General features: G+C 42.4%; 1 protein-coding gene across 4 annotated transcripts in view; it reads left to right on the top strand.

Moving 5' to 3' along the window:
• Positions 1–23,998, top strand: part of asic2 (acid-sensing (proton-gated) ion channel 2) — a 227,299-nt gene that overhangs the window by 198,544 nt on the left and 4,757 nt on the right. For all 4 annotated transcript variants that reach the window (XM_029437549.1, XM_029437550.1, XM_029437551.1 and 1 more), the window contains 6 exons: positions 3,370–3,520; positions 11,177–11,304; positions 15,117–15,267; positions 15,547–15,603; positions 21,653–21,806; positions 23,132–23,223. In XM_029437549.1, coding sequence (XP_029293409.1) covers positions 3,370–3,520; positions 11,177–11,304; positions 15,117–15,267; positions 15,547–15,603; positions 21,653–21,806; positions 23,132–23,223 — 733 coding nt within the window. The remainder of the gene's footprint in view (positions 1–3,369; positions 3,521–11,176; positions 11,305–15,116; positions 15,268–15,546; positions 15,604–21,652; positions 21,807–23,131; positions 23,224–23,998) is intronic.

Here is a 23,998-nt window from a genome sequence, read left to right as displayed (position 1 = left end):
CTGGCATTGATCAAGAGGGTTTTCATGCCCTTGTTTATCACAGGAAATGTTCTTATCTATCAACTGGGACAAACTTCCTAACGCAGAAAGTGAGGGTCAATATTATCTATTCGCCTTTTCACCGACACAATCTACTTGTAAAATGAGAATTTATAAGTCTTTTTACCATTACACATTTTTCAGGCAGAGCAGTGTTTCCTCAGCATTTCTGCACAGGTTTGAGAACTCATTACCTTCTCCCGTCTGACAGCTCCACCTGGGGCGGCAGATCAGGAAGGAAGGGAGAAGGGAAGGGGGGGGGCAGAGGCGGGGTCAGCGGGCCAGGATTTGCAAAATAACAGAACCTCACTGTCAAGGTTTTGTTAGTGTCTTTGTCATCCAGTGGCAAAGGAGGACATTTGTGTCAGGCTGAATTCTAATGGGATGTTGACCCGGCCCTGCTCCTGTCTGTCAAACATCATCAGTCTTGACAAAAGGAGTGAAAGAGTTTCCCCCTGAAAGCAATTCTTCATATAAGAAAGGCAGGGGTGGATGTTGACAGTACGCACTTGGAAGCCAATGGCTCAAAAAAGACAAAAGTGAAAGAATATTGCTTTCATCTCGCACTCGTATAGAAATAACATCGTAGCAAATGACTGTTTGCTAATCACGCTGAATGCTACAGTCTTCATTTAGCTAGTGAGGGTCAGGCTTGGGGATTAACGGATTACAAGGAACGGCTACAAATAAAAGTAACTAATCCGTTAAAGAGAATAAAGACGATAGAGATTGCCGATACGTTTGGTAAAAATGGTGAATACTGGCAGGAGTAATGAGTGTTGGATGCTGGACCTCTGTGGTGTCGCTCTTCTCTGCACTGAGAAGCATGTTAAGAAAAAAAGAGCACCATCTTGTACCTGCAAACGAGGAATGATATTGTCATGAATATTTATCCGCCGTCCTCTTCACTACGCTCCGGCAGCTCCTAGTGTGTCATTTATTTTGCGCGGATATATATCTGTCGGGAGCACCTCAGTTTTTGCAGAGGTGAATGAACGTGTAATCTGGTACTTCATATTCTACCGATTCGCACCACCTCTGTGGCAGTATGGCATTAGATCGACGATCAATCATGTCAGTAAACCATCCATGAGAAGGCCAGTGTCAACGAGGAAGAGCATGAAATGAAAAATCCATCTTAAAACACTGAAAAACGACTATTGGCGGCGCACTTTGCCTTTCCATTTATTTGTCTTTGTCAACAAATAAAACATCCGTGGTACATTTCAGGTCCGTTTCAGTACATCAGAATTTAAGAAGTGTAAAAGCATGTGACCATATGTCATTATCCACATAACATCCAGATGCAGTCAGTGGTTTCCCTCCATTTCCCAGGAAGGGATTCTCACATAACAGACTCTACAATCAAACAACATCCTGTTGCGGTGTTTGTATCTACCCGTCCGTATGCAAGTGTTTTCACTTTTCCTTTTTTGCTGTGTTCGTGACGTTTCTTGGCGTCAACCTCTATAAATACTCAGATCGCATCCAAGAGGACGCTACGAGAATGGCAGACGCAGCAACAAAACAAAACCTAGTGGAGATTATTGCTAATTTCTTCTTCTCCTGAACCAAATGTTTTTCCTTGATCCATGATTATTTAAAAACACTGAGCCAAGAAAGAATTGCATCTAGAATTGATAAGCGTTCTCGTCGTCTTGTTTCTGCCCGAATTGTGATCTGATCTCGATATGCAAATGAGTTGGGTAGAGCCGGCTGACTTTGTAACAGACTCTGAAGAGATGTGGGATACACTTGAGGGTGTTTTGTGAAATGCAAATCACATGATAGAAGGAAATGGCCAAGTGTTTACTTTTCGGTAGCCTTGCCAACTTGGCTGACGTTACTCATCCTGTAAGAAGCTTGGAGAAACAGTGTGGTGTATGGACCTTTCCTTTTTGTTGGACAGTTTGAGATAGCAAGATGAGGCTGACTTAGGAGACCAGTCAACTTGTTGGTCCAAGTATTTAGATGTCAGGTTGAGCCGATGCATCACTTTCTTCATACATGTGCGGTTGCATATTTGCATTAACATGCATGTTTATACCGCCTGTAGATGGGGTGGAAGTAAAACTCTTCATTAAATTGCAACAGTGCTTCACCAGCATTGTAAAATGTATTTCATCTCACAGTTAACACGATGAGACAGTGATCAGACAGTCAGGACATGCAGTGTGTCATGGGTTGGGATCTATAAGTCATATGACAACATCACGTTGATGTTTACATTAACATTTTGCTGACAGGGGTCCAGAGGGCGTCTTGGTCCATTAAACTCTCATCAGTCACTTCGTCTCAATCAGTCATCGCACAGATTGAAGTGGATGGTTGTCCTGGTGATTAATAGAGGAAGAAGATTCAGTCTATCATTTTATGCCTCAAAGATGGTGAGCTGGTGGTGCTGGTACAGAGAGCAATTAGTGGAGGAAGGAATTATTCTCCACATACTAATAGGTCACTTTGACACACACACACACACACACACACACATTCACACACACACAAAACATGGAAGGGAGAGTTTCTGTAATATTTGCTGAAGCCCTGTTGAAGTAGGGGCCAGTAATGGCTGGGTGCGTTCTGCTTTTAAGTGAGTACATAGGTATTGCCTCCCACGGTTGCTTGCTTTACCTCATAAGAGCTGTGCACAACTCAAATGCTGAAGCCTCCTGCTGAAAGAAAGCTAGATAATGTGAGGATGAAAAAGAGTGCCTCTCTGGCAGCCTGCATTGGACATGTCCTTCACAGAGACACATTCACAATAACACCTGCAAGCCGCGAGTGTGTGTGTATGTGTGTGTGTCGTAAACCTTTTGACATCACTAAGGTCTTGTAAGCTTGTAACACTGACACCCTCTCTTATATCATTCACAGACATTACAGAACACGTTGATATACAGGCATAACTTTCTTCCCATGAAAACATTCCTACACAAAGTGCCATACACGTGCAAAATGATGGCATTTTGAGCCTGACAGCCCAGAACTATGTAATAACACTGCAATAAGCTTTTAAACAAAGTGCACGTTGAGTAACAAAGGGATGAATACACAGCTGGATAATGTTTTGTTGTTGGAGTGCTATCATGTGTGTAACATAAAACTCTTAAACCTGATGATGCAAGAAAACATATTGCTGCTCATCATCGTTAAAAAAGTACACTTGATATTAAATTGATGCGCTTGGCTAAGAAAATGTCTCGCGCATGGTAGATGATCGGCTCCATCAATGTACAATTAGCACGCTTCTCTTCTGCAGTGCTATCTGTGTGTGTTTGAGGGTTAATGAGTCGTCACTCATCAGTGTTCTCTCTCTGCGTCTCCTCTCAGGTGTTCACCAGGTATGGGAAGTGCTACATGTTCAACGCTGCGGAGGAGGGGAAGACGCTCCGAACCACCATGAAGGGAGGGACGGGAAACGGCCTGGAGATCATGCTGGACATCCAGCAGGACGAGTACCTGCCAGTGTGGGGGGACACAGGTAAGCTCACCTGTCCTGCTTACTTTGAACAGACTAGAGTTAAAACACGGAACTTCACACGTCCATCCGTCGTTTTCCTTCGCTCAAGAAGAAGTTAGTTTAAAGAGAATGTTCTCTTCTCTTTTTCTTCATATTTTCCTCATGAGGTCGTGTTTTCAAAACACGTATGATTACTGTTGCCAGGTAACAGATAACAAAAACAGCCTCGTTTGGCTTCAAAACATAGTTAATGATGGCGTGATTTATTTATGTCAGTACCAACACATCCCCTTCTCTCTCTCTCTCTCTACCTCTGTCCTTTCTCTTGAGTTCCCTCCACCACTCATTTGTGGCTTTGACCTCTGCGCTTGTTGTTGCGTGGATCCTTACACAGCGTCTAGACGAGTCCGCTCTTTTTGTGTTGAGCATTTGCTTTCCTCCAGTCTGGCATAATGTTTGTACTCCACCGAACCTATTTTGGTTCTCTGTTTTGCTTCTTTGTGAGCTCCAGCTCATAACATCGCATAACATTTTTTATTCAGACTGCAACACCTTATTTACTAAAACAGCGTCTCACTTGTCTGCCTTCTCTCTGTCTTCCCTCCTATCTTTAGTATATCGGCATGCAACAACACAGATACATTGACATCGTAGTCTCAACTGTGTCCCTGAGCCTTTGTGCCACGATCATCTTTTCATTCACATTATTTGATTTAGCCATAATTAGCATCGAAATGATTCAGTGTCCTTGTGATGAAATCACTTAAGGGTTTATTAAATTCTAAATCAAATAAAGCTCCGGACGTGTTTTAAGATGTGATTTTCACCAGCGTTTTTATCTAATGTCCCTGTCTTGAATATTATACATGTTATTACTATCGTTATTTTATATTTTAAGTACTCTAGTGTTCTTTTTTTTATTGCTGTTCCTACTGGTTTTACTCCTTTAAAGTATTGCATTATACCAAGACTAATACGCAAGGATTTGCCCATATTATCAGTGAAAGGCTCATTTTAAGTCCACTCTTTAACTACGTTTTGTTACACTAATGACCTCAAGCTTATTCTTGCTGCTGTATTCACTCACTGAGATTTAAACTACATGCATTGTCAGTCGCTGCACATCCAGGTCTGACTGGCTGCGATGATATCTTTCCTCAGAGAACGTAGACTTGTCAGTGATCATAATGCATATTTAAAACTCTTTCAATTCAAACACTGGAGCCTTTTTCATCATCTTTGCTACAAAGTAGTGCAGCTTCACATTATCCTCCATACTGATGTGCGTATTAGAGATCTTGTTAGTGGCTCAGATTGAGTGTTTTGAGGGAGGCTTGCTGCCTGAGTGATTCCACAGTGAAGCTCATTGAAAGTCCGGCTCACGTCTGAACCAGCGGAAGGGCAGACAGGGGAGTTCCCAGAGCAGCTAGCCGCGCAACGAGCCGCCCTGCAGATGGACATTATTTACTCTGGGCTCAACTTAAAGAAGATCTATCATCAAAAAGTCAGCATCCTATCAATCGTCCTCATGTTCTCCTATGGACAGCAGGCCCCTCAGCCCCCTGTCCTGAACTCCTCTCGGTTTAATTTCTGTTTGAACAGACTGTACTCCAGCCACCGCCCTGACAGCATGTGGAGCTCCGGCTCGCAGCAGGCTGCAGTTTGCAGTGCCCTTGTTTATCCCCGTGTGGTTTAATTAGCCCACATGAGCTGAGTCAGCCTCAGCAGGGAGCGCAGTGTCTCCTCAAGTGAGCCAGGTCCCTACGCCGTGCAGACGTGATGGGAACACACTGCACAGGGACTCTTCTCACATCTCCTCCCATCAATTACCTTTCTGCCCCCCATCCAATCACCACACCTCCTCCTCTCCCACAGGTTTCGTATTGTCCATCACCCAGAGGCCGGCAGTCACTCTCTGGGCTTCTATTAGCACACCACTCTGTTCAGGGAGCTGCAGGCCAGCCATGATACTCCTCCTCACTTCATCATGATGGACATTTCTTAAAACAATATGTTTCAAAATGAACAGGACTGACATAAGTTTGAGTAGTGAGAGAAAAGCAGATGCCTGTTGCCTGGATACCCAGCTTTCTCCTCACTGTGTTGCAGAGCGAACTGCTCAGCGATGGAAATAATAAATGGATTGAATGTGTTATTTCTGTCTGGAAAGTATTTTCCCTATTTAGAGCCTAAATAATTATACTGACGACACAGGGAGATCAATCAAAGTGTTTAAAACTCAAGTTAGGGTTTTCTTCCCTGAGTTTGTCCTGCCAGCCGACATGGAGCCGAGTGAGAAAGGTTAGCCACACGCTCTGCTGCATCTCTGGGAAAACATGTTGACAAGCCTCTTGTTTTTGTGATCATTTCCGAAACGCGTAGAATAGCATCACCACATGCACCATTATATTAGGAAATAAACATATTTCTTTGTATCTGTGAACGTGAAAATCTGTGAAACTTTTCCGCTGAACTCCTGCTGCTCGTCGTCTGAAGCTTCAGTGTTGATCAAAGGAGGCTGTTTACACACTCGCCCACCGCGTTTCCAGACAGCGGCAGAGCTACAAAATGTTTGCAGTGCGGAGAAAAGCCCTTCAAACGCATCGCAGCCGGTGACACTGGGATGACATTCAACTTCCATTTCTCCTTATATCAGACGCTAGCATCTTCTTTTTTTTTATAAATCATACACATCACAGAGTTTTGTGTAAGATCAAATTGCCGGAAACTTGAAAACCTTTCAGAGTTCCCAAGCAACCAGTGACATTATGCTCACCCACTATGTCTATTTTTAACTGCACGGTTGATGGAGAGATGCAGAATGTGAGAGATATGCAAATAATTATTGATTTATTGATTTGTATCTCCTGTCTTAGAGGAGGAATTAGAAAGAGGCATGTTACATCCCGTTTGCTCTCTTTGCTTTGTTTCTCATCATCAGTCTTGAGTTTTATTTCCTCCTTCTGTTTTCTGTTTCCCGTCAAAGTGCCATCCATCATCTAATATCCCGGCTCCCATTTTGTGCGAGTAAAGCCCGACAAGCATTTGAGTGCAGTGTTGTTCTCCTATCAATAATAATCAAAGCGATGGCGAAGAAGCACTCTGAGAAGCGTCTAAAAGGAGCAGCAGGATATTTGTTCAACAACAGGTTAAACCAAGTGCAAAGTTGTAAGAGGAAAGTCCTTGATCCTTTTATCTTTTCTATTTGTGTCACTTCCCTCTGAGGTGTTTGGTCAGTGTGATGTCCCCGTCTGTTCGCCGTGTCCGAACGATGCTTTTGTTTCTTTTAGTGCAGCAGACAGTTTCCTACATTGGGCAGGGAGGGAGGACAAATGGCAAAGAGAGATTACTGTTGAATCTTTAAGCAGTATTCTGAAATCTTTAATTACTGCTGGTGTTTGTGAACTTCAACTGCAGTATCACAAGCTGCCTCCGTAAGGCTCATTTGCTCCTCTTGTTTAGAGGACGTTCTATTTTATGTATAGTGTAGTTATAAGTTGTGACATGTGCAGCTGCAGAAAGTAAATTATAATAATAACATTGCAAACAGCTTAGCTCGGCACGACGTGAACGTTTCTCTGCTGCAGCCTCACTTACACTGGAATTGGTTTATATTTGTTTTTTACAAGTAGGATGGATAAAATAAAGTTGGACAATGTATACACTGAAGGTTTGTGAACACATAATATAGACCAAGCGTGACACGTGACGTAGAAGGAGGAGAGATGTTCCTCACAAACATGCCTGCAGTTGCCTGTTGTACGGCAGGCGGGTGAAGAAGAGGAAGGCACAGAGGAGTCTTTATTAACACGCCTGTACGTTCACTCTTCCCCTTGCAAGCACCAGGAAGTGATACCGGATAAGATTTTATATGAAAACAAACGACATTTCCCAGTCGATCCTCTCCCCTCTCATGTATTCCCACAGCTGAAGGAGAGCGGAGCTGAAATCAGAACACCACCTGAATGTATTCATATCATAAATAATCAGTGAGATCTTAAGTTCTGACTGTAACAGCAGCAGATAGCATCATCATTTAGTCCTGGGCTCTTACTTTGTTGAGTCACATGTCAAATGAGTGTGATGAAATACGTAGCAACTTCTACGAAATCTACGGAGCTATCTTTGAATCAGCTGAAGCTCAAGGTCAGAAATAACAAACATCCATATCCACAAGCCTCTTGATTATCTTTGGATACGGAAAGCTGAACGGACTGGAGCACAAACAAACACTGCGTTCCCTGTTTGTTGGGATCACACACACACACACACACACACACACACACACACACACACACACACACACACTTTCTATTTTTTTCTCCACGTAGACAGCTTCAGTGTGCAAATATATATTTGAAATGTTCTCTCTCAGGAAGAGATCATTGTCTACCACACAAGATGTATCCATAGGATAAGACCCGTGTATGATTGGTATCATTACACATTGCTCTGTACACGGAGCACGTTCACATCTGATTCCAGTGTAAGGAGCTAATGCAATGCAGTGTTAGAGCGTAAACAAGTCCATGAAAATAGTCTATAAATAGACGATGGAGTCACATTCTCAAGCTTCTTATCAAGATTTGCTGCTTTTCAGAATATCTCTGGTTTTCTTTTCACTTATTGTCAGACAAAACAAGACATTTGAAAACATTTCCTTTTGGCTTTAGGAAAGTGTGATTGGTAGTTTCTGACATGTCATAGACCAAAAGCTTGTTTACAGTCCCAGTGGATGTTTCACCCATTGGTTTCATTTCTTTTAAATATCCGGTGCCTCGTGTGTCTCGACCCACAAACAAAACCTAGTGACATAAAGTCTATTTCAAAGAATGAAGCCCAATCCAGAATAGATCTCAGTCAGAACCGGTCTAAAGCGGATTCAAGGCTCCAAAATGTGGTCGACCCAGACAGAGAGGAAACACCAACACTGGACATTTTCTAAATCCATGTCGATTGCCAACTTCATTGACACAATGCTTCAGTCTGTTTCAAATTCGACCCAGCAAAGGTCTGACATCAGGTCCAATATATTAGCATAGTGGATGTTCGTGTTTGGTCGACAGATGCTCGACACACGACAGCTGAACAAAGAAGATTAAAGATCATTAACAGATATTCTTGTGCGACAGGATTCTTCCCTGTTAGTTGAAACCCGGCACCATATTAGTGCCGCTGAGTGTTTACCGAGAGCAACAAAGCAATGTAACTACACAATATGACTTCTTATGGGACGGCTGCCGAGACACAAAGTTGTTATTTTTTTTATCATAATCAACACAACAAAGAGCAAAACCAGCAATGCATATCAATTATGCTACTAAGTTATTGTATATGCCGTTGCAGCCTGATAGTTTTTACCTCGTTGCTATTGACCTCCATTGTTGTACAAATAGCATTATAAACTCGCTGGGTGACGTATCCCTTTATCACAATGAGCAGCTAATGTAGTTAGTGCCTATATGTCCATGTGCAGACGTCACTGTGCAGGCTGCTCGGGGATGCAGTTCCTTGTTTACACTGATTCATGTTTATTGTAATGAAGGAGTGTGGCTCTTTTATGTGTTTTATGGACAACAATGGCTAATTATGTCAAATGCTATGCCTGCTAATGGAGCATTTGTCCAACAACTATTATAAAGACATATAGTTTGATATGTATTTTCCTTGTACATGCAACATTAACACATTACATTCTGATCAAATGATGGGATTAAGGCAGCAAATGACAAATGAAGGGCAACTTTGTCCTTTCTTGGTTTGGTGGAGACCCTTAGTGGTGCGCTTTGCGAGGGCTTCTTCCTGTTTTGACGGGACGATGGTCCAGGCCATAAAGAAATGACCAGTTTAATCATAAATGGACTGCTTTTATATAGCGCTTTTCCAATCTTTACGATCACTCAAAGTGCTTTACAGCACATGTCATTCACACAGAGTCAGAGGCTACCGTACAAACCAGGAAACGGAGCCTCATCGCCCGATATTAGTGCCGACCTCACTGGTGCTCTTTTGGCTTAATGGGAGCAAATCCCTTCAGCCAGGTTCAAACATCGTGTGGAAAGTCTGAAACCAGAAGAGTGGAGGCTGTTATTTGTTATGTTCAGCAACATTTTGCACGTGTCCACATACTTTTGGAGAAGTCTTGTGCTGCAGTTGTTTTCTCCTTTCTGTACATTAAGTGATGCAGATTAAATCAAAAACTTTGTTTGTGCTTCACTTTCTTTGGGTGATCTGCCAAAAGGAATAACAGGAAGTGACAGATACCTCATTAAAAATATTTATAGTAGAACAAAAAAGCAATCATTCGTAAATGGTTACAGGCTGATCCACTGACGGTAGATAACTGGCTTGAAATCATCAAAGAGATTCATGAGATGGAAAGACTATTTATACAATACAAGATGGACTAAATGGATATTACATATGTTAGAATAAGGAACGTGTTTAGTGGTTTTCCCCGCTCGTCTTCACTGCTAAAAATGTAATTTACGATCCTATTACTGTCTGCTTTGACAATCACGGGATACTATATGTTAATTATAAAGTTCTGTCTATTCTGTCCATAATCCGTAATCTAGGATGTAGGACATCGAGCACATTATAAAGGACAAGTTAAAGTCCTGGACAGAGTGGAAAGAGACAGAAAGGACATAAAACTCATCAGCCACACACAAGTACGAGACCTTCATTACACGGGATACGATACATTTGACAGGACGGAGCGGACGCTGCTTACGAAAGGACACAACGGTGATTTAACACATGAATGCAGAATCAGCAGTCTGTCATCAGCGTACACCTTTCTATATTTCTGACGCGCACGTACACAAACAGACTCCGATTATCTCTCTCAAACAGAATATGTTTATTACTGTTTATTACTTGATCCCTTCATCTATCCTTTAATGTGAACGCATCCAAGCTGTCGCCGTATCGGTCACTGCGGATGTTTGATTGATGGTTGTATCAGAGTACGGTGATACTGCTCTTTGTGTGCGTGGGTGTTGTCTGTGGATTTGTGAGGCTGGCCGTGCTGAAAGGCTCCGATGCTTGTTTGGTTGCAAAGCACCTCGAGGTGTCTGGCTGATCGTCTCGCAGTGGAAAGCCTTGATTGAATGTCTGGGAGCTCACCACTGAAAGTTAGGACGTGTGGAGAGAACATTATCGATTTTTACAAAGACCGCTCTCTCTTTTCCCATAAATGTTATGGCTCTCTTCGTCCTTGCCCATGACTGTGTGTGTGTGTGTGTGTGTGTGTGTGCGTGTGTGTGTGCGTGTGCGTGTGCGCGTGTGCGTGTGCATATGAGTGCTCTGAATGGCAGGATAAAGGTCCTTTCATCTATGGAGTCAGCACCGAGCCTTCTTCTTCCTACCTGTGTTTGATGTCAAGACAAATGGGCGAGCACGTCTCTGAGAGTTTAAAGAGTCTTAAAACATTCCGGCTTCGGGTCCAAAGAGCCAAATTCGCTGAATGTTTCAAACAGGAAATTCAGTTTTTACCTCTCTGCAGTGGCATCTGTTGAGTGTAGACAACTCTCTTTGCTCCTTTATTCCCTGAGTAGTTTATCTGAACCAGTCTAAAAGCTGGAGACATTTAATTTTTTTCTGCACATTTCTGTTTGTTTCGTGACTGAATAAATCCTCCAGCTGGGTCTTCCCATCTGTCTTCCTTTCCAGAGGATACAGCGTTCGAAGCAGGTGTGCGGGTGCAGATCCACAGCCAGGCGGAGCCCCCGTTCGTTCACGAGCTGGGCTTTGGCGTGGCCCCCGGCTTCCAGACTTTTGTAGCCACACAGGAGCAGAGGGTAGGTGTCCCTGACTTCCACTTCTACACAGTTAATAGCTTTTAATTGTGCTCACTTCTAATCCACATGTTCAGTTTATTGCTCAGAGATTAAAATCCCTCTGTGATAAATGACTTGCCATAACAAGCATTGTGTGCATGCATGTGTGTGTGTGTCCCATCACCCTCTGGGCGCTGAAGTGGCCCTCTGTGGTCTCTTGGGGATTGTTGACTGACAAATGAGATCTTCCCCCACTGTCAGTAGAGTTGACCTTGTTGGTGGAGAGGTGCTACACTCAAACTCAGCACCACTCCATCATCCTGAAGCTTTGTCCCTTCACATACGGCTGATATTAAAGGCTGCAGGTCTAACAGATACACACAGCCCGAGTGCTTTAATGGAAATAGCCTTTTCTCTGTCACCAGATGCTCCTACCTCACAAGGTTGTTTTTCTCCTTCACTCTTCTCCATCCTATCGGTTCGAGTCGAACAAGTTGACAAAGTGAAGATGTTTCTATGTGTCTCTGTCACTGCGCTCAACCGTGTCAGTTAAGAATCCATTTTACCAGCGTTATTAGTTCTAGTCTGTAACCGTCTTTGTTTTTCTTTCTGACTCATATTTTCAACCTTTTTCTGTTTGAAAGTTAAGCTTTTGTCTGGCTCAACAGCGAGAGTTTTGTAAGATTGCCCTACTCTTAGCAGACAGAGTTCTGTCCTTGTCTTCTCATTTTTAAAATGGCCTCCCTCTCTGGCATATCAATGCACTTTCTGTTTCTTTGGCAACCGGGCTGTCTGTTCAGATACAAGTAAACCTTGGACACTTAGGGGGCAAGCGCAAGCAAGCTGTGAACACAACACTGACATATTAACCTCTTTTAAATTGATATGGGACATTTGTTAGCAAACAGTACAGCAGATAGGGGGCAACATGTCGTGTTTCTGGCCACCTGGCAAATGTGAGTGAAATATTACTGAATGTCCATCCATAACCGGGGTAGGGGAATAGAGAAACTTTGTTTTCCCAGCTCGTTTTCTCCTGCAGAAATCTGATTTCTTGATCATGAAAATTAGGTTTCTAAAAATATGTTTTACAAGTACGCATGTGCATGACAAAGACTTCAGACCATGCTTATCGATAAAGGTAAAATCAGCTTTACAGTGCGTATAAATATGTTGTAAGTATACACGTATCCTGGGTTCTCAATATGAATACAAAGATACTGAATTTGTGAGTGGCTTAAAATCCAGTCGAATGCTCGCCTCACTACCGATCGGTGAAGTGCTGCGATGCCGCAAGTCCCCTCAGTGTTAGGCAGGAAGGAGAAGAGGATGAGATCTATCCAGGGAGCTTTAGTCCTCCTGGGTACTGCGGCTCCAGGGTTTCTTTCTCTGTTCATCTGTCAGCACAGTTATGTGATGGCAGGGGTGAAGGCAGTCCCTCCTCTGCCTGTCTTTTGCGAAAACACTGCCCCGCTCCACAAGCCCACACAGTGGGGAACACAGCACATTTAGCTTCAGCTAATTAATGCAGAACTGCACTTTGTATTAGAAGTCTGGGAAGAAATCCCTCCTGCTGCACGATGTCCCCACCTGTCTTTCAAGCTTCTTGTTCTTCTGAAACCTGGAGGGCACTATCAACTATGTCCAAAAACAACTCTTATAATGAAGATTCAGTATCTAGGTCAGAGATTTGGTAAGAGGCCTTGTGGATCCTGTTTATAAAGACATTTGTGGATCTTTGCAATGGATACCAATCAGTCTGCCTGTGAAAATGACTTTGACAAAGAGTTTAAAGGAGCTAATTTTGGCTAATAATGTTGGGTCCTGGATCAAAGCAGCTCAATCAAGCTAAAGGCACAACGTACACAGCCTATAGTTAGGCTTTGAATTAATCTTCACAAACAGACAGACCATTTTATATTTAAGCTCTCCAGACATAGAAAAGTACCCTTCCGTGTTCCCTTGAATGAGAGAGCCTTTCTTTCCAGGGATAAAAACGTCTCCATTATGCCACTATTCATGTGCTGCCTTTTGATTCAACCTCAGAGTCTTTGTATATTAGTTTAGTTCTGCAGAGGGCTTTTATTTTTTTTAATTGTGTCTTGCTTAGACACAACCGGTTTGATATTGAGGTTCAGCTCAAACCAGCGCTCTTCAGTTTCCATTTCAGCTCACCCAACCAGCGCTAATTCAATGACCTTATTAAAAACCCGCCCTGTTCTCAAATCCAACTTTTTTAACGACGTCCCCTGCTAACAAACTTGTAAAGCCTAATGAAAGCATTGCTCCGGTACAACAGGGGAGTGTAACACTGATTAATATCACTGGCCTTGTCTCTTATTATATCAACCATAATCAGGTCAACAGGTTTAAACTCTTTGGATTAGCTGATTATAGATAAATAATCACGTCTCCAATCAGCCACAGCTGACTCTAATTAGGCCAGAAGTGAAGATTACCTGAGGTGTGAAGGTGGCTTTAAAGGTCAAGGATTTGCTGAGAAGCACCTTTCTTAAGTCCCTTAAGAAATTAAAAGCATCTGGATGTCGGTATTCATTGCTAGTGCTTGCTTCCGGCTTCGGGGAGGGCGTGTTTAATTACCACAGGAGACATTGTAGCAGTGCCCAAAAATGGCTTTTGAACACTGAAATATTCAGCATGCGAGATTGCGATTTGGATTGTGTTTGAATTTATTTCCCTAAGTGTTGGTGAAGTGATCCGAAGAGCATTAAGATCTTAAGCATTAAACTCCACAGAAGCACAGACTGAAAGGGAGGGCAGGGTTTCAAATTCTTGTCAGTACTAACAAGCAAACTGCGGCCAAACTTCACCTGGCAGGATGTTGTGTTTTGCCTCATCCAAAAAAAGGGCTGTTGGCAGAGGAAGAGGCCTCAGTTGGGATGCATTGTGATGACAATGAAGGGAACTGGGGAGCAGAGTGTGGTGGGTGATGGATAACGAGTGCACGGCGAGAGCACGCTGCCTGTGTTTTGGAGCAGATGGGCCTCCACACTGCTCTGCCCGGTGTCCCTCGTTCTTCATCTGCTGTCCCAGCCCTCTGAGCCACAGAAGCAGGAGGAGAACATTTGGAGTTTTTGTGCTCCCATCGCCGGGTGTTGTGGGATTTTTTTTCTGACAGAGTCTGGCTATCTGTTGAATTGTTTTCCGCATTGCCTGGTTTGTTGAGAGGCTCTTCTGCTTCTCTGTTGGCTGGGTTTCAAGGAATCGGCAACACATTTGGGAGAGATGCTGTTGGGATGTGTCCACATTATACATGCATTTTCTCTGTATATGTGTGTGGTTAGGAAAAAGGCTTTAAAAGTATTGAATTCTGTTCCCATATATAGATAATTTAAAACGTCTCTCTTGCTTGCCGTACATTGTTTGAGATGTATACATCTTGTGCGTTCAGCAGGCTGTTTAATCCTCTTTTGGGGGGAGTTTCAGTCAGCACCATCAGACCTATAGCAAGCACAGTGCTACTGCTAACCACAGTAGCTAAGGAAGCTCATCGTGCCATAATGGGCAAACGTCAGCAAAACCTTGGATTAACTGAAATTAATTGTTAATTGGTTAATCCATCCATAGATTTAGTTGCCACGTATCTTGTTCCTGATCCTGATAATTATTCATTATATTACTAAGAATCATTGTTATGTACTGTACAGCTTGGAAAGCCTATTGTCACTGGTTTGTCTGGAATGACTGTGGAAAAAGGTATTAAATTGCATTCTATGTGGTGTTAAAAAGGTCTTTAAATCATTTTTGTAAACCCTGCAGAAACTCTGGTACCCTCCCCTAACTAACCGCCACACCTTCTTTCTCCCCTGCAGCTGACCTACCTGCCTCCCCCGTGGGGAGAGTGCGAGTCGAAGGCTCTGGAGTCGGGCTTTTTCCAGGTCTACAGTGTAACTGCCTGCAGGATTGACTGTGAAACGCGCTACATTGTAGAAAACTGCAACTGCAGGATGGTGCACATGCCTGGTAAGCACCGCTGGTCTGACTTCAGCACGCACGCAAAACTAAAAAAATAGACACATTTAGACATGTATTGACTATAAATTCATCAACAGTATTTTATGTGAGATTAAACTGCATTGATAGGACAAATCAATACGGGATTAGGAGTTGGCATTGAAAACAAACCTGGGATTATGTGTCTGGCAGGGAAAACGTGCTGTGTTTCTAGATGCATGCAGCTCTCTTCAAGAACCCAATGTTGTAAACACTGACTGCGTTCCTCCTCATTCCAACTGTTCCTAGGTGATGCTTCCTACTGTACGCCTGAGCAGTATAAAGACTGCGCTGAGCCTGCCCTTGGTAAGTCTGCATACACACACAAACTGAGCATGATTAACAACGGCACACGAACATGCTGTATTTCCTGGTTTACATATCATTATTTGCCTCTGCAAAGGATTTGGATAATCTTTATTTTTCCTGTTGATACAGAGCTTTAACGCTAAACCTGCTTTAAAGACGAGCAACACCGCGGAGAATTTTAAGCTTGGGAGAGCTCAACTTAAAAGCAGATTTATTATATCATCAGTAATGCCAAAGCACTGTAGTAGAAAACAAGTCTACTTTGGGAACTTGTGATAGGCCGTCCTCTCTATCTGTCCTCTGTCACCGTTATCATTTCAAAAGGAAATTGCACAGTGAAGGAATGACTCTGGAGGCACACAGCCGCTCTACTAGTTAGGCTACAGCATTCCCAGTATATCCTACGAATGGTGGAAAGTGTCTGTCACACTACTCAAAGAGAAACTTCAGTATTTTTCAACCTGGAACCAATTTCCCCATGTTTTTTTGTATAAGTAGACTAATAGGGACAATTATATTTAATTGGTCCAGTATTCAGCGAGAGACCTACAGCTGCAAAACAGGCTGAACGTAATCTTTCCAGGCGTCAGTGTACGTCCACTAAAATGCTTGTTTTTCTGACAGGCTCAGGTTGTAATTATAATTGTCTGACAACATTATAGAAAGGACTCTACAGAGAAATTCAGAGAGTTTGTTATGTTGAAGTACAGAAAGCTTAGTGGTATCTAGAATATTTTAAACGTCATGGCTGATTTTGACTTTGTGGATTAGGCCTAACTATATCGTGAGACTCGGTAAAACAAAGGTGAAGAAAAACATCTTATTTCTCTGTATGTAGCGTCATCTCATTCCTTGTGTGTGAAGAGCGTATCAAGTCTGTAACCAACATCAGAGCAGACGGAGACTGCAGTCTTAGAGTTCAATTTATTGGATGGCTAGTCAGATACATAATGCGTCATATTTCCTGCATTTATGTAAATTAAACAGCCACATGAGAGGTTTTTTGGCAGCCCCATTCCATTCCTTTAAATTCAAGATTTTATATTAAGTTGTGTTAAATGTTAGCTTGTCCAGCTGTTTGAAGATTATAGAACTGAGTTTCTATGTTTTGACTACCTTTGAAAATATCCCAGTGTAATATATAGAGAGAGAGAGAGAGAGAGAGAGAGAGAGACAGAGAGAGAGAGAGAGAGAGAGAGAGAGAGAGAGAGAGAGAGAGAGAGAGAGAGAGAGAGAGAGAGAGAGAGACACACACACTCATGAAATTCAGATGAGATGGTGTCTTTGTGATTTTATCTAAATTAGAATCCATGGAAAGTGTTTAAAAGTCCAGGGGGATTAGCGGGATCATAAAGAGATGGGTTCTTATCTGTTTCCTGCATTTGATTATCGAGTTAGAGGTCACAAGGAAGGCATCGGGGTGCACGCTGGGAATGTTGTCAAGGACATAAAAACACGTAAAGGGTTGGTTCATTCAAATTTCAACGATGTATCTTTCCATAACGACACCACTTTGCTGCTAAGAGCTTCACCGCAGAAATATTCCCCAGTGAAGCAGTGCACAATGTGTAATATCTAGAGTAACGAGGATTGTGATCCAGATCTAGTGTCTGTGCGAACAGCTCTGATCACGTGTTGCATCATAATAATTCTGTTTTATGGGGCGAGATGGAGAGTGTTGGACAAGGCTTAAGCTGCGTTTACACTTCTGTGTTGGCGGGGGTACACCACATTGCCATCGCTGGTCAGTTTGTATTTTCTATTGTTGTATTCGGTCGTGTGTGAAACCAAGACTCAACATGTTAACTTATTATAAGTTAGGCTACGTAACAAACACCGCAAAACATTATCTTTTCCATCCATCCATCGTCTACCGCTTATCCAGGGTCGGGTCGCGGGGGCAGCAGCTCCAGTAAGGAACCCCAATCTTCCCTTCTCCGAGCCACATCCTCCAGCTCCGACTGGGGGATCCTGAGGCGTTCCCAGGCCAGTGAGGAGATATAATCTCTCCACCGAGTCCTGGGTCTTCCCCGCGGTCTCCTCCCAGCTGGACGCACCTGGAACACCTCCCTAGAGAGGCGCCAGGTGGCTCCTTACTAGATGAACCACCTCAACTGGCTCTTTTCAACGTAAAGGAGCAGCGGCTCTACTCAGAGTCTCTCACGGCATGGCTGAGCTTCTCACCCGATCTCTAAGACCTAACCTAAAACAAGTTGTTTTGTTTTAATTCACAATGTTAACCATGTGTTTAAAACTACAAAGTTAAGTTTCATTTTCACAACAGTGGTGCAGTTTTCCCCGTCTGAACCTTTCCAATGCTCGTGATAACAGCTGGTGACAGCCATTCAATAGGCTGATAACATTCGAAACAGGTACAAACACATTAAGAAAGACTCAGTACTATTCCCTTTTTCAGTCACACACATCTAACAAAGCCATTACGCAGCAGAGCTTCTGTTTACTGCAATCTCTTCTCCGTGGGACTCATTGCAGGTAAACAAAGCAAGTGCACAGCGGTAGACTATTCAGCAATGAGACACGGCGGAATAATGTTATATCGGATGCGACTCCAGATCTGTATCAGTACATACATGCATGATTGTGAACACAGACACCGCGTGGGAACATAATTAATGCAGGATACAACAAATTAAATCTGAAGCTTAACTATAAATCATAACGGTGTTAAAGTCTTGCCTTGACTCGAGTATATTCAGACCGGTTTCTAAGTTTTAAAACAGTCCAAAATGTTTGACTCGTGAATATCATTCACCTCTATTTCATTCTTCTGGCAAGAGGACACGATGTCTGAAACCGAATGAATGACTAGATTTCATGAGGTAAAGGAGAAAATATTCTAAATATAAATCTTTTTTTTGTAATTTGGGGCTCACTGACCCTTTTAAGGCTATATACCAACTTGTCAACTTAAGTGGGAGCACTGCTTCATGATTAAAGAGCCTCACTCGGGTTTTATTCAAAGTAATTAATTATAGCATACTATAACATATGATATGGAAGCCATATAGTTTCAATATAATCCACATTTATGATGAATAAAAGTTAGTGAAAACATAAATAATCAATTGATTTAGAACAGGGGTGGGGAACCTCCGGCCATTTGATCCGGCCCTCGAGGTATTTCATAAACGCACGCAAAAAAATCCACTAGAAAATAAAAAATAAAAAATCTAGATGGCAATAGAATAAATCAGGCGACTGACCAAGGTCAGGGTCCTTGAACACAACGCGAGTGGAACGTGTCATCACGTGGTCACGTCATGTAAAAAAACTTCAATATTAAACGAGACTGTCATTGACACCAGCGAACGCAGCGTGGCGAGTGTAAAACAAGAGAAAGGTGGATGCGGAATGTCGCACTTTCCAGGAGAAATAGACGAACGATTATTTCTTTGAGGGAGTAAAAGGCCAGTGTGCCTAGTTTGTGCGGACGTGTGAAAAATAAATAATCTCGACCGTCATTACTGCACGAAACATGCAAAACTGCACGAGCTGAGAGGACGAGTGCGTTTGGATAAAGTTAACGCTCTTCGGCGGAGTTTGGCCCAACAAGCAGCTCTCTGCAGAGCGTAACATAAACACATGGACAGATAGAGAGGTAGACCACCACACCAAGAACAGACTGTTTGCACAGCATAAAAGAAAGGTGAAATGAATGGGCTGCATCTTAAAATAAATTGCAGAGGTTATAAGTTCAATAATTAGTACGGCCCTCGAAGGATGTTGTAAAAAATCAAATGGCCCTTGATTGGAAAAAGGTTCCCCCCCCCCCCTGCTTTAGAAGCATAATGAGTAATAGTGAGACTTTATCAACCTCAACTGTTGGCCAGTGGGATTTTCTCAAACTCCTTTCACACATGTGTCTCTGCTCTCTCACGCCACAGGGAACATTATTTCTTGAAAACCAGCAAGGTAAAGAAACAATGTCGCCAAGGGCAACAAAACTTTCAGGCAGTTACCATTAAGGCTCAGGCACAGCGATGTGCCAGTAATGTGCACTCGATGGCACACGTTACACTGTGTGGTGCAGCAGGAGAGTTGAAGGCTTTGGTGCTTATTCCAGACAGCTCCTTTTCTCTCTCTTCCCTTTAATTGGCTTCATTTTTGGAACAGTAGGGCTTTCACAATCCCGACACACACACACACACACACACACACACACTCACTCACTCCGTTTGGATCATTGTATGCAAATTAATTCTTATTTTAAACTCAGTGCCAATTTGTTATCCCCACCAGAGAACATTTCTCACGGCAAAGTTTGATTGGGTTTTTCTCTCTATAACTGTGTCAAATTTTGGAGAGGCCGCTGAAATAATTTTTTTGATAGGAGACAGCTGCATCTGTTGTCTGGGAACAACTTGCTTATCTAGAAGTTTGCTTTTGAGGAAGTGGAGACGGTTTATAATAACACACCAAGACAAACAAACACAATTATATCAAACTTTTGTTAGCTTCTAAACAGAAGATTCAACGTGCCAAAACCGTCTTAAATAAGCGGTTTTAACAATTGTCTGCCTCTCACACATATTTTTATTTATACTTTTTTTTGTCTAAGAATTTAGGCAATTGTTTTATGGTAATTTGATCTTTAGATTTAAATGTGTGAGAGAAAAGGAGGATAAAGGTGAGAGGCTTAGAGAAAGAAATCAGTCATTTGAATGCACAAGGCTTTGCTCCTGTATTTCCAATAATGTCTCATTTGAATAAAAATAAGAGACCACTAAGAAGCCATATTGAATCTCCTCTCCGTGATGGTGAGGTCCAACAAGCTATTAGCGTGCCGTGGGGGATAGCTGCCTCGTGCTCTGTGGTCTGCAGGTCTGCCACAGAGCTATCAGAGAGATACAAGCCGGGAAACCTTTACATTCAGAGAATAAGTGGTGGTTGTGAGGGATCTTTAAGTCCAGATAGAGACGTTTTTGTTTGTGAGAAACCACTCAGCAATCTCTGGTTGAATTAAAAGAGCTGTATCTATACTTTGCAATTTCATGAATTCAGCTTGAGAGGGTGAGTTGGGAGGAGTTTGAACAGCCTGGGTGCTGGAGAAGCTTTTGATAGAGCTATATTTGAAAAGCCTGCGTCGCTTAACATTACCGTCACTGTGAGAGAGTCGGTGTTATGTAGGAGGCTGTGGGCTTAACACGAAATCATCGAGTGCATTTTAGTTTAGTTTAGTTTTTTTTTATAAACTGCCTAAGCAAAGCCATGAATAGAGCCTGGCATTTGTGCACCAGGACTTTGTCTCTGTCAGGACGAATGGTGTTTTCACGGATGCTGCTTGAGGGCTTGTTTGTGTTTGGCGCTTTACATTCTGACTTTGACAATGACATTGACTTAAACTGTCGTTCAGGCTTTTATGGAGTAAACATCCGCACAACTCCAGGCGCAGTATAATTGAGGCCATGTATACTATCGTGGGTGGTATTTGAATTGTTTGTATGTACAGTATGTGCGACCCCTGACAACTGAAGGCAGGGGACAGATTTCAGATTAACAGAAGAGGTGCGAGAGATGCATGTACCGCAGAAGCTTCAGGCCTGTGGTTTAGTTTAATGTTTATCAGCTGTGAGAAAGCATTGACGTACAGATGGCACTAACACACTACAAAGATGTAGCTAATTAAAAGTAATTGGCTGTGTGAATATAAAACATTTACCCTAATGTGTTTTTCTTTCAGATTAGTAAGGTTATAGCTCACTGTGGTCGAGTTGATAAAAAAAGATAGACATTTTTTTTATAATTATGGCTGAACGTCATGATTATTTTATATTTATAATATTATGTATAAACTGAAGATTTTAGTCTGGGCAGAAGTTCTCCAAATAAAAGGGAAGACTTGTTGGATATGACCCCACCGCTAATCGTATATTTCCTGGCTTCAAAGCGTACAGACAATTCTCACTTTGTTTCTAAAAGAGCATTTTTCCCTTTTGTTCATCACGCTCAACCAATCCTCCCACATCTCGTTCCATTTTCCATTGTTTACGCATCTCCCCTCTCCATCGCCCCCTTCTGCGTGAAGCTAAACTATCGTCTGTAGAGACCAATAACTGCCTGTGCAGGACGCCGTGCAACATGACCCGCTACAACAAAGAGCTATCTATGGTCAAAATCCCCAGCAAGACCTCGGCCCGCTACCTGCAGAAGAAGTTCAACAAGTCGGAGAAGTACATCACGTAAGTAGCCAGTATCTTCGGATCAGCTCTGGAGTTCTCTTCTTCCCTTTCAGACGGGAGTTTGGAGTCACTTTGCCTCATTAACTGAATCTCTGTTTTGTGGCGTTCCCCAGGGTTCTGTCCTGGGTCTGTTGCTGTTTGCTCTGTACGAGATAATAAGTAATAATATATGCGGACACTATCAATTACATATTTCCTTGAATCCCCAAAAACTGTATGTTTTACAAAGTTGTCTCAACTCCATAAAAAAAATGGATGCCAGATCATTTTCCTAGTGACAAACAGAAGTTCTTATTTTGGCGCCAGCTGGCGTCGTCCCGAAGGTGATAGAAAGTCTTAGCTCACTACCCTCTATAATCTATGTGTTTTTTATGGACCATACTTTATTAATTGTTTGGTTCTCTTTCTCTTTCCACCAGCTGATTTGGAAATGATTATTAATTTCTTAATTTCTTGACTGCAGTTCACTTTTCATCTGCCTTAGCAAGACTTCCCTAAATCCCCCACAAGTGGTCCAAAACGCTGCTGCCAAGCTTTGACCAAGGCCTCCAAAATGTCTCATGTAAACTCATTTTGATATCTTTACACTGGCTTCCCATTAACTTTGGAAGCAGTTAAAGATTTTTGTGATCTTGTTTAGTGCCTTGCATGGTCAGGCGCCTGCCTACATTAAAGAGCTTCTGCAGCTCTACATCAGCAGCAGGTCTCTGGGGTTCTCTGATCAGGGTTTGGTAGTTGTTACTCGCTCCGAGCTCAAGACTAAAGGAGGCTGTGCTTTTAAGGTTGTAGCTCCCAAACTTTGAAACTCGTTCCCTTTTGGATTTAAGATCTGTGGACACTTTTAAAAAAGCAGCTCGAGACCCTTTTGTTTCGACTTTCCTTTTGTTTCTTGTATTTTATGTTTTTAGCTTGATGTCTGCATTTCAAGTCAGTTGTTTTGTCTTTTACTTTGTTGTGAAGTCCTTTGTGACATCGGCTCTCTAAAAGTGCTATTTAAATAAACGTATTAAGACATATTTGGAATAAATCAAAGCTTTAATGATTGTAGATAGAACAGCTGAAACCACTTGTAAACTGATTCCAGCTTCTCTCAACACGATGTCATGTGTTGTAGGCCATGAATTACCAAAAAACAAACACAACTGATGGTGGGAAAATGCTAACGCTCATGCTAATGACAGATCACACAAAGGTCTTGTCTAATTTAAAATAGTCCTTCACAAAGATATGTAATGTAGTGTTTTCCTATGTTGCACTGCAACACGTGTGTCCTCCCACTTGGTCTGGGATTCATTAGGACTAATGCCCAATTTTGCTTTTTGCAGAGACAACATCTTGGTGTTGGACGTGTTCTTTGAGGCTTTGAACTACGAGACCATCGAGCAAAAGAAAGCTTACGAGGTGGCAGGCTTGCTGGGTACGTCTTTTTTATTCCTCCAAAACCTGGATCCAGTCTACTTGAGTCACAGTCATGCTACTTTTGAAATGATGTGTTGATTCGTGGGAAATGTCCCACCCTCATGACTCATGGCAGCAGATTCAGATAAGATCATTCAAAGATGCCTGACATCTGTATGTGTATGTGACAAGTCATCAACAAAATGTCGGCACCGTGAAATGTTGAGATTTCACTGGCAGCGAGCTAAATTATACAATTGCGTCAGCTATTTAAAGAAGCTACAACATCTATAAATGAAAGGCGCCTCCCGACCTTTAACTGAACATCAAAAGGTCATTGCACTTTTCACCTTTGAGTGTGTTTTATGTTTAAATATTGACAAATTAATTGACACAAGCAGGGATCTTTTGAACTGAGGCAAAATTAGACCCCGTCAAAATAAAATAACGTGTATTTATACAGACCAATATCACAAATTACACATTTGTCTCAGTGGGCTTTACAGACTGTGCAGGATACAACACCTTCTGTCCTCTCGCACCACACAAGGAGAAACTCCATATAAGAAACCCCATAATTAAAGAGGGGAACATGGAAGAAACCTCAGGGAGAGCAGCTGAGGACGGATCCCTCTCCCAGGACAGACACATGACGTGTGTACAGAATGAGACTCCATAAATTGGCAAATAAAAATAGCCAATTGTGATTCAGTCCAGGTTACTTGAGACATTGTATGAGATACAGTAAGTAAGAAATATTACACAAATAAGCTGTATTATTCCTACCTGACTCA

Source organism: Cottoperca gobio, chromosome 8 (assembly GCF_900634415.1).
Source record: "Cottoperca gobio chromosome 8, fCotGob3.1, whole genome shotgun sequence".
NCBI lineage: Eukaryota > Metazoa > Chordata > Actinopteri > Perciformes > Bovichtidae > Cottoperca > Cottoperca gobio.
Note: the sequence above shows the minus strand (reverse complement) of the source record. Positions and strands in the feature narration are given on the sequence as shown.